We start from the raw sequence: 11296 nt of genomic DNA on the forward strand, positions 1-11296 counted from the left end.
TTTTAGTGCATGCATATTGTTTGCGTGTGTGGTGACTATATTACTAAAATCGCCTAAATCTCAGCACCAATAAAAATCACCTCTCAATTAGTATAGTTTTTTAAAGAAAAAAAGAAGTTCAAGAAAAATCTTGAAGGTTCTTCAATGGCAGATCATGAAGATACTCTTGTGGAAGTGAGGGAAGCTGTGATGCATCCACCTAGTGGAGGAAACCCAACTCGCAGAAAAGCCCATTTTTTGAAACCCCTTTTGAAAGAACATGATAAAGATCTTCCTTCTCCACCTGGTTCACTGTTCTCCCCTGAGTCCATTACTAATAAAACAAGGTACCAAATGAAGTCATATAAGAGGAACCCTACTGAAAACTGGAAGATTTGGGTTGAAAGATTGAAGCCCAGATGGCAGGAAATCTGGAAGCAAGCTGGGATTTATGAGGCAATCTTGGCCTCAACTTACACGTTTTCGAAAGACAAAGACTTGATCATTGGGCTTGCTGAGAGGTGGTGTGCTGAGACTAACACCTTGGTTTTTCCATGGGGTGAGGTGAGTATTACTTTAGAAGATGTTATCTTTTTGGGAAATTACTCTGTTTTAGGTGCTTCGTTTTTTAGTCCAGTAGCTGATGAAAATGTTTCTATTTTGAGTGGCTTGAAAAGAGTTCATAGAGAATGTAGCAGAAATCGTGGTCAAGTGGTCACTGCTTCTAAATGGATGCAGTATTTTATGTGTGGAGGTGATCAGTTAGAGCATGAGGCATTTCTTGCAATGTGGTTGTCTAAGTTTGTTGTCATTTGCTCCGCGGATCATATATCTGTAAGGAATTTTCAAGCTGCTATTAATCTCTCCCGAGGGAATAGAATTGCCCTAGCACCTCTTGTTCTTGCCAGCATTTACAGGGACATGAGGCTGTTACACAATTCAATTGTTGAGTCGGTTGTTGAAATGAGCTTTTCGATATGTCATGGTGATTTGGTGCATATGTGGGCTTGGGAGAGGTTCCCGAATCTGAGACCACCTCCAAGCGTGGTAGAAAGGGGAGAGCCTAGATCAGCGCGGTGGAATGGAGTGGAAATCATGAAAGTGAAAGATATGAGGGCAGCCCTGGACTCCGCAAAAGAGTTATTTATGTGGCGGCCTTACAGTATAACTTCAAGCGATTGTATGTTGAGTAATTTGTATAGAGATGATGAACAATGGGTAGTAGTTGATTCTGATGAAACAGAGTCATATGCTCGATGCTTGAGAGTTTCTTGGCTTGTTGGGTCAGGCCATATCGAGCAGTATCTCCCGCATAGAGTAGCTATGCAATTCGGATATGACCAAGATGTTCCTCCTCGTGTTGTTCTGCCTAACCAGAGTCCTGAAACGGCTTGGCGCAGTTATAGGAGGCGTATTAGAGGTACTAAACTATATATCCCACCTCGACTTTTTGAGTCTGATGTCTCCTCACGGTATATGGTTTGGTGGAAGAGCTTTATGTCTGTCAATGAAGAAACGCCTGGTTGTGATGAGGAAATCTCAGAGGATGAAATTCCAATTGCTCAACTAATGAGCCAGTCAAGAAAGACCAAGAACTCTGGGAAAAGGTTTAATCTTGAACCGAAAGAAGATGCAGTTATGAGTAAATGTGATGATCATACAGAAGTGGATCCTGACAATTCGAAAGACTGTAATTCATCTGAAGCAGCACGAGTGGAAGTGAAGACGTTAGATGCTCCAGATTGTCCTTCTGAAGTTGCGGAAAGACAAGAGGAGTTTGTTGACGAGGATAGTATGACAATCACACAACTTCTAAGTCGATCAGAAACTAATGGTTGTTTAGGCATGACTCCTTCTGGTAAGCAGAATAAGTGCAATTCTTGTACTGGAAATCCGACAGATCTAGAAGCGGATTCAGTTATTGCAGTCGCGAATGATGAAGTTGTGAGGAAAGCTAGTTGTCCAGAGCATAACATTGTGAATATAAAAGAAGAAAGCTCTGGTAGTTCTCCATCCGAATCACCACAACTGGATCTAGAGGCTCGTATTTGGAGACTTGAGAAGATCTTTGAGATAATTAAAGCTGAAAAACTAGCTGCCAGCTCGGGAAGAATTTTAGGATAATGCTTACTCCAATGTGTCTAGAATACAACCGTCTTGAGTGTATGATTTGTAAGAACACAAATATTACAACCTTTTCATTATCATCTGGATAGCTACTATATTCAGCATCTTTTGGCAATCTTTTTTGTTTTCTCAGTTGCAGAGTTCATGCTATAAATATGCATGTAATAATTCTTACTCCCTCCGTCCTACCAGATTCTTTTCGTTACTTTTTGGCACGCATTTTAAGGTTCCTATAAAGTATACTTACATTATATATATATTTTTAAAAAAAATCATGAAAAAAAGTTTGACGTTTAAACTTTTATTCAAAAAAAAGAAAAATTAGAAAAATATTATTGAACTATACTTTATAAGAGCCTCAAAATGCATGCAAACAGTGAACGTAAACATCCTGGTGAGACATGCAAACAGTGAACGTAAACATCCTGGTGAGACGGAGGAGTACTATGATATTAATGGCTGTCATACTAGTTCTTTCAGGAGAAATGCTAAATATCCAAAAAAAAATCCAAATGCTGACTTCCAAAAGACAAAAACTTGCTGAGAGGTAGTGTTCTGAGACAAACACCTTCGTTTTTCCGTGGGAGTGAGGTGGTGATTATTACTGTAGAAGATGTAATTTTATTTTCCGACTCCAGTCGCTGATGAATATGTTAATATTTTGAGTTGTTTGGGAAATGCTCGTAAAAATGTGCTAGAAATGTTACTGCTTCTGCATAAACTATCGTTTGAGAACTTCTGGTCTTATGTACGGGCCATTGTTTGAAAACTATCGTTCGCTATGTCATAATCATAAACACCTTGGGGGATCAATGTAGGGATTGGGAGAGGAATATGCATGATAACTCTTTTTTCTCCAGAAAAATGTCTTGAATCCTCTTATCTTCACATAAATGGACACCAGCAAACAGTGCGTAAGCATCAGTACAGTCCACAGGTTTAAAGTCAGAGACTTTTCAGAATCCCACAGTTTGGACTTTGGAATACAAAACTTTCTTCAAATTCATAAACTTTAGTTCACACATGCCATACAGAAATTGGGTTATCATAATTTGGGCAAAAATTATAACGTAAAGGCAGCGCCAGGGGAACTATATTTTTGACTTCTAGGTCTCCACCAAGTATAGAGATATCGAGAGTACAAGACTTTTAGCTAAGATTAATCTTGGTGCTGAATGGATTGGGGACGACGAAATATTATTACTGCTTTAGGGGAGCCTTCTTTTCCCTGTCAGCTATTCGAGCAGGGCCAGTTGTATGTGATTTAAAGCGACCCCTACCTTCACCTTCCCTCTCCTGCAGAATGCAATGGCAAGTATTATTTTAACATTAAGCAAATTAGTTTTTCCTATAGTAACAATAATATATAATAGTAACTGGTGTGACCTTTGGGAAAAAGACCACCATACAGCTAATTGATTACAAAATACAGAACAAGACAGCAAGTGAAAATTTCGGCAGTTGTCACAAAACTTTATGACAATGGCATGTTGACATATGACACCTTAACAACATATACAAGTTATCTGAAAATTGATCCCACAAGTTGAAGTTAGGCTTCTCAACGGGGTATATAACTATCTATGTACCTTTTTCTTAACAATTTGAACCACATCCTCATCCTGAAGAACCTGACTAAGGCCACAATTCTGTGGGTTGTGCCTCGCACTTGTGCCCCAGACTAACACATATTTTACCTCCTTCACCAAGCTTCTATGTATATGGTTACAGAAATCTTCAACAGAGCAGCCACCTCTATCCTATATATTTATAAGATGTCATCAAACTTATGCAAGTCAGTATAAACTTCTTAAATACCCACTATTTAACAAATCAACTGACCACAAAAAAAAAAAATGTAATTGCTGTCAGGATAACATACAGCAGAGAGAACCACGGGATCTGTGAAATCAGGTTGCTGCCCCTGTGGTTTAGTATAGATTCTGACAAGACCCATAGCCTCCCACATTTTTGCGAGCAGTCTATCCAAGTTTAGCTGATAAAAGAATATAAAAAAATTACTCTCCACAACACTCCTGTATATACACTGAGTAGAGCATATTCTGTCTTTAGCAAACATGTGTGTGTTTTCAGATACTACGACAGCAGTATACATAACAGAAATGGCTGTCTAAGGACACCAAACAAGCAATTATGCAGTGATATACTAATCAACTCAACAGTGGACTTGGATTTGAAATTGTACGTAGTAGAGAACATACATTCAAGTTGCAGCTAATGACAATAGAATTTGGCTGACGTGCTAAGTTGTCCACGTCATCAATACCAATAACATCTATCTTGTTGTACACGTATAAACACTTCATGTACTTGCGATTTCCCTCGATAACATCAATAAAATCATCAACTGTGGCATCCTCACGAAACAAAATCTGTGTACACAAATTTCAAAGCCCCGTCAACAAAAAGAACTTTTTATGTTGGTATATTGATTTAAATAAATAGTCAAGAGCAGTTCAATCATGTACTTAGAAATAATTATACCTATCTGCCGACTCTGATCTCTTTTATATATCATTTTGGGTCTCTTATCGAATTGAAGCCAAAATCAGTCCACTTCTTCCCAACTTAACTTGTTCAACAATATATGCATTATCAAGTTCTTATTGAGTATATGTTCTGAAGTGGCATATGAAAAAGGAAGTACATACTCTAAAGTGTGAATGATGTTCAACCACTATCCGCAAAAGGTAGACAGTTCACTCCTTACACATTAAAAGGTGTGGGAAGAACAGATCCGCATTCCGTGATATGTATCACTTAGATATGGTTGGAGATGTAGTAATATAGTACATGTGTGTGAGTGTTACAGGAATAGTCTTCATTTAGTCAAGCCGATACAGGTTTTTCAACTTATGCAAGTCAAGTTGTGAGTTGTGACCAGTGACGGACTGACGGGCACATATAAGGTTTCTTAGGGTCCAGTATATAATCAGAAACCAAAATTTACACACTCTATAAGAAACTAGTTACTAATGTTAAAAAAAATTGCTATCAATTAGCAAAGAAAGGTATAGTTCTTTTGATTCTAAATACATATTCAGTATTGTACAATATATTTAGAGCACCTCAACTGCCATGTGTGTGTGTATAGCATGTATATTTTTTAACTATTCATCTCCCTTCCTTTCCTTCCATTCCGCTATTCTCTAAGGTTGAGCTGTAATTCTGTATCTCAAGTCTACGTAGACCCCCCCACCCCCCCCCCCCCCAAAAAAAAAAAAAAAAAAAAAAAGAGGTGAAAGAGAGAGATCCCCAAGAATCCAGCTCTGGTTTTGACTACCTCATTGATGTCCATTAGTGATTCCAGACTAATAGATATGAAAGTATTACTATCAGAAGTTAAATGGATGTGGCAACATATTATTTTATTTCTATTCATTAATTAATAGTAAGAGGTAAATGATGGAATATTTTATTGCTTGAGCAATTCTGTCTAGCTAATAAAAGAAAGAATAAGCCAAGCAGGCGTATTGACCACAAGCCTGGAACCCTTTTTTAAGTTTTAATACACACAGTCCAAAATGATGAATACCTCTGCATTATGGATTTTGTATTCATGAAGAATTTGATAACAGAGCTTTTCGTCCACGTGAGTCAACGGTGCGGTGCTATTGAAAGAGATTCCTCCAGTTTTCTTCTTCTTAAAGTATATCTGCCACGAGAAAATAGAATCAAACTGAGAAACGTAAAACTAGAAGTGACAATAAAAAAGTAGAAGAGAACTAAAAGATATAATCCCAGTAAGAAGAAAAATATGTTTGAACGGGATGTGCAATAGAATAATTAACAAATATGGGAATGACAACACATAGAAAGGGAAAGCATAAACCATAACATATAATTAAGTTGTGAAAAAGACAAAGTAGAATAGCAAGCTTTAGTGAACTCCAAAGGAGATAGTTCCTAAAACAATTAAGAAGAATGTTTTCCTAAATGAGGGCTATCGCCCTTTTAGTTCTGAAAATAGAGTGTACTAAAACCCTCTAGTAATTACGATAACTGTCAGACTAGATTTTAAGGAATGCAAGTTGTTACTAGAAAAACACATCAAATGTGATGAAGTAACGACACTTACTTGAGGTGGCCTCTTGTTTAGCCTCAGGCCTACAGCTTCCAATTCTTTCGTCAATATCTGCCGATGACCTTCACTCTATGAAAAAAATTATTAGTTTGGACATCAAGCGAGCAAGAAAAATATCAATTTTCTAAATTTTATCAATACATAAAATAAAAAATTCTAAAAAACGAAAGCTACCTAAAAATACCAATTGAACTTAACATCACCAATTCATTATACATGACAATCTACAGTCCTAAATTTTGTGCTAGGTGCATAATTTTTGTAAGAACAGTGCTAACTGCTAAGCATGCTGTTTCTCTCAACAGCTCCCATCTCCTGGGTAAGATATTTGGAGTCCTCCACATCACCGCCTATGGGACATATATATGCTACAATCTGTGTATATATTATGGTACCTAGTCTTTACTTCTCACATGCTACTAAGCACGGAATGGTATAAATGGCCATTTATGTACACATTACACCCCCTGTCCACGTTATATATGTTTTTCAAACCTCCATGACAGAGTCGGGGGAGGAAGAACATGTGAAAATAAAAATAAAAAAGCAGCACACATGCACTACTACACAGAATATTTTATTTATTAAAAAACTACCTAGTGTATTAGTTGTATTCTTGTGCAGGAGTAAAACATGTGACCCACGCCATTATTTTCAAACTTACTTTTGAAGCATCAAGAACCATCAGTACAACGTCAGATGACTTGGAAACAGCAATAACCTGATAATAAGATAATGAACTTCATCAGTTCCAGTGAGATCCATGAATGAACAAAGCTTTGAAAAAATAAACATTTACCTAATATATAAGACGGGAACTTTTACGGATATTTTATAAAACTGTACCTGTCTCCCACGCCCCTTGCCTTCAGAAGCACCTTCAATAATTCCAGGAAGGTCGAGCAATTGGATTTTAGTACCATTGTAGTGAATAATCCCGGGAATACAAGTAAGAGTTGTGAACTCATATGACGCGGCTTCTGAATGTGTTCCCGTCAACATTGTTAGGAGTGTAGACTTCCCAACACTGAAATAAATAGAAAAAACAGGAACAACGTGCCTAAGGTTAACAGATTGGTACATATACAGCATGTCACTTATTGTACATTTTAGTAACATACTTTCACTTTTTAAGATTCCCAAACCAATTTGAATCAAACAAACAAACTAAATGCGATATGGTCAATTTACCGCAGAATTAAGGAGAAGGTGCCAAATTCAAGAACATGCAAAACCAGTGCCATGACTGATAGTCTGATATCAAGTCAGGCAGTGAATTGTCTAGACAGTTAATTAAGCTCTCAACAGAATGTATTCTCTTCAACCTCTGAAGGGTTTGGCATAATAATTTACTACATATGTGGTCAATCTATAGCACAAATACACCTGGGTCAAAAGTACATAACACAGTCTTATAAAAAATGCTAGGACATTGAGATACCCTCTTAAAATTGACAGGATAATTAAGGATTAATCAGAGCATTATCCAAATATTATTAATTTATAAGCAATTCCATCCAGTTTCATGGTCACTGTGACGGCAAATCCAGTCAACAGAGGTCCAACTAGCCGAAATTAAATATATGGCTGGAACACTGCAAGTAATTTTAACAGAAGTCAAATTCATAAGCTCGTGTATGAAAGAGTTGACAAACAATTTATGGAGAACAGTGAGGTCAGTAATTTTTTTTATGATAAACGTTTAACAGTGAGATCATTGAGTTAATAAGCTCCATAATATGTACAGATTTTGAGAGATTATCAGGTTATTTACTGCTCACTTTGGGCCAGATTTTGACCAACTTGATGACCTAATCTAGAGCCGGCGGCTAGTCAAAGTTTCTTCCAACAAAGTCAACCAATTTTCCTCCGAAATGCAAGTCGGGCCCTCGACATTCAGGAGATCTCAACTTACCGTTGGTTAGGCATCATGACAACCATTCCCAGGACAATGTTCTTCCATCTAGCCTAAGCTTCTCCTGATTTGTCTCTGCCTAAAAAGATTTTTTAATATTTTTAGCAACAAAACACCTACAAGTCCGATCATCACAAAATCTGGAGGTTCGGTCCCTGCCTAATGCCTATAAGCCAGCTAGACTGTTTTTTTTTCTGAATACTGATGGAATCTAACCAACATGCCAGAGGAGAAAGTAAGAAAAAGATGTCACATATAATAAGTACTTCACATCACATAACATTCCAGTACCTTACTACACAAAAAACACTTGTTTTATATAATCTAACCAATATATCAAAGGAAAACCTGTTACAAAGAGGTAATATGCAATATGTACATCAATGACTAATTTTTGCTTGGGTTAGAAATCAACTAATTCGATATCAATAGTTAATTAACAAAACTTTAGAAGTAGATTTATTATTCAAATGAAGGTAATTAATAACTCGGTTATGCGTGAAAGAGATGAGCTACCATTAACCCTGAAATCTTCAGTTTACATGCTTAATTTTATAACTGATAAGGAAAGTAGAGATATAGCAGACCTTGGAAATCCTATGAGTGCTACACGTCCATGTCCATATTTTGTAACTTCAAAACCCTCTCCAGCTCCACTAGTACCCTAATTTGTTTCCAGATTTAAAGCCAAATATATAAGATGTTGTAATAACGTACAAAACAAGATAATCTAACATGGATTATCTTGTAGAAGAAATGAAAGATATAATTGAATATAGTTGGGTACCTTCGGAGGCTCCAGCAACTGTGTCCTCAGCTTAGCTATCTTTGCCTTGAGCTGACCCAGATGGTATTCTATGTATGAAAAACAAAGTCACCGCTAATGGTTATGTTGTATATACAAATATCTGACAATGAGAATTCACTTGGGGCATGCTGGATTGAAAAACAAAGAATGACAGCAACATGATACCCAAGAGACAAAAAATTTAGTAGTAACAATAATGTGAAAGAAACCCTTGCACCCTACACTCTTGTAATCATGGATATACAGTACTGTAATACGAACTTACAGATTTGTTCTTTAAGAAAGCCTACTTATCCAAGGTGTCAATGCAAAGCCCATAAACGGAACCCCCCCCCCCTCCTCCCAAGCCCAAGCCCCAACAGTGTCAATAATTTATTAACCCATCAGTGATTTAAAAATTTTGGCCATCCTTTAATATTAGATGCTACACCCACCTAACATGTACATGAACCAATCAAATCTATAGCCCTTCCTAAGGTGTCATGTACATAATTGGATTATCTCAGTGTTTCAGTGGAAGAAACGAAGATCACAACTATATCCAAACATTCCAAGGAAAAGGCGTGAGTCTATACGAAACGACAGCAAGGTATTGTTGAATCAATACGGCTACATATAGGACTGGCTAATATTAAAAAACAATGCCTCACTAGTGAAATGCATAAACAGATTATGCAATTACAGGAACATATATTAAGATACGTACAACTCGTGGACAGTTTAAGTTGCATATACAGGAAGCTATGTAATTAGGGAAAAACAAATTCAGATCTCAGCAAGAATAAATTGACATGCTGCATGTAATGGATAATGAAAAGCACCTGTCGCTTTGTTTTTCTGTGTCCGAGCCATCTCAGCTTCAATTTCTTTAATCTTTTCTATGATACCCATTTTGAATTGTATTTGACAGCTACAGCAATGCTGGCAATATTACCTTCAAAGTAGAAAGAAAGTAATCAATACTTGTGCATTACAGTGTTGAGTGATGAGCACCATAAGTTAGGGTATGCACCGAGAAGTACAAAGGAAAACAGGTAAAACAATTATGCAATAAACCACAATAATGTACAGATACATTCAATATGCAATCCTACAACAGCTTGAGAAAACCAGGGCTCCGAGTACTTCTCAGTTATAACCCTAAGGTATTAATCTGGTGTAAATGTATTTCAGAGGCATACATCCACTTCATTGGTAATGGCTGTCACAATTAGTCATAGAAATTCAGAACCACGGAAAAAGTAACTAAACCGTGTAAAAGAACTACTTATATCTGGAAAATTGAGCATTATGCTACATATATGATCTCTAGATTCCTACAAAATGTGTACTTAATTATTAACTTTGTGCTAGGAACTTGTTAAAGATAACAATAGTTAGCAAAACTGATCTACATTATCACTTATGAGCAAATATAAAATTGAAGCAATAAGCAGTTAGATAACATCATAATCAACAGTAAGTAAATAACACAAGACTGTAAAAAGTAAGGAAAGGGGGTTAAGGTGGGTAACTGTAGTGAACGGCGCAGCCTGAGAGAGAGGGAGGGAGAGAGAGGGAGGGAGGGGGAGAGAGAGAGAGAGAGAGAGAGAGAGAGAGAGAGAGAGAGAGAGAGAGAGAGAGAGAGAGAGAGAGATGTGAAGTAGAAGCTAACCTCTCTCTAGTGATGAGTAGTGAGCTGAGTAGCTTGGTGTTGCAGAGAGATAGATTGGTGGTGATGACCAAAAGAGAATTCAACAAGAAGAAGAATGAACAAGGCTCTTTGCTTTCGCTTTAACCCGATAATTTTTAGCAATTAATATATGGCCTAATACTTCACAATGGGCTTTGCAGGATGTCAGCCCAACAACTCACTTGTTCGGGATCCATTCCAATTCTTCTTTTCTCACCGCTCATTCAAAAATCTATTGAAATTTCTCTCTTTTTGCCGGGGTCTATGTACGATTGTATGAAAGATCTGTATTATAAAATTCACCTTTTTGAAAAAAAATTATTATCTAACTGAAAAGTAAAAATATTTCTGAATATTTAGATATATCAGATAAAAAATAAAAATAAAGTCTCTCGTCTTCTAAATATTTTCAAAATAAGAAAAAACAAAATCAATCTATAAAAAATTGTATAAAATTGAAAATAAAAAATGATAGTATATCTAATAATAAATTATTATTAAAAAATGTGTATATAATTTCATAAAGAGAGAAAGTAATAAAATAATTTCTAACAAAAGAACGATCTATGGTTGTCTAAATAAAATATAGAAAATTTAACTTAAGAACCATAGACAAGTAAGCAAAATTGCGCTAAATTAGCAAAATGGCACTAAGTTGCGTATATGTCATCCATCGTGTTCACACATGAA

General features: G+C 36.5%; 2 protein-coding genes across 2 annotated transcripts; one reads left to right on the forward strand and one right to left on the reverse strand.

Annotated features, from left to right (window-relative positions):
• The first annotated feature begins 40 nt into the window (after positions 1-40).
• LOC108221120 (uncharacterized) lies at positions 41-2277 on the forward strand. Its single transcript, XM_017395018.2, has one exon. It carries the CDS (start codon positions 145-147, stop codon positions 2101-2103), a length of 1959 nt encoding a protein of 652 aa, XP_017250507.1. The 5' UTR covers positions 41-144; the 3' UTR covers positions 2104-2277.
• Positions 2278-3076: 799 nt separating this feature from the next.
• Positions 3077-10725, reverse strand: LOC108224017 (developmentally-regulated G-protein 1). The gene is made up of 12 exons (XM_017398536.2): positions 10589-10725; positions 9756-9868; positions 8914-8981; positions 8714-8790; positions 7058-7238; positions 6876-6932; positions 6206-6280; positions 5663-5782; positions 4329-4499; positions 3989-4102; positions 3696-3866; positions 3077-3402 (listed from the first exon to the last, which is right to left on the reverse strand). The coding sequence occupies exons 2-12, from the start codon at positions 9823-9825 to the stop codon at positions 3307-3309; spliced, it is 1200 nt and encodes a 399-aa protein (XP_017254025.1). The 5' UTR covers positions 9826-9868; positions 10589-10725; the 3' UTR covers positions 3077-3306.
• Positions 10726-11296: the final 571 nt, after the last annotated feature.

The sequence above is a fragment of the Daucus carota genome, chromosome 5 (genome assembly GCF_001625215.2).
Source record: "Daucus carota subsp. sativus chromosome 5, DH1 v3.0, whole genome shotgun sequence".
Lineage (NCBI taxonomy): Eukaryota > Viridiplantae > Streptophyta > Magnoliopsida > Apiales > Apiaceae > Daucus > Daucus carota.

Coding starts and splice junctions, on each gene's coding strand:
- LOC108221120 (XM_017395018.2), top strand. CDS start 145: ATGGCAGATCATGAAGATACTCTTGTGGAAGTGAGGGAAGCTGTGATG.
- LOC108224017 (XM_017398536.2), bottom strand. CDS start 9,825: ATGGGTATCATAGAAAAGATTAAAGAAATTGAAGCTGAGATGGCTCGG. Junction 4,500..5,662: donor ACAAAATCCATAATGCAGAG/GTATTCATCATT, acceptor TTGTGTACACAG/ATTTTGTTTCGTGAGGATGC. Junction 3,403..3,695: donor TTCAAATTGTTAAGAAAAAG/GTACATAGATAG, acceptor TGCATTCTGCAG/GAGAGGGAAGGTGAAGGTAG.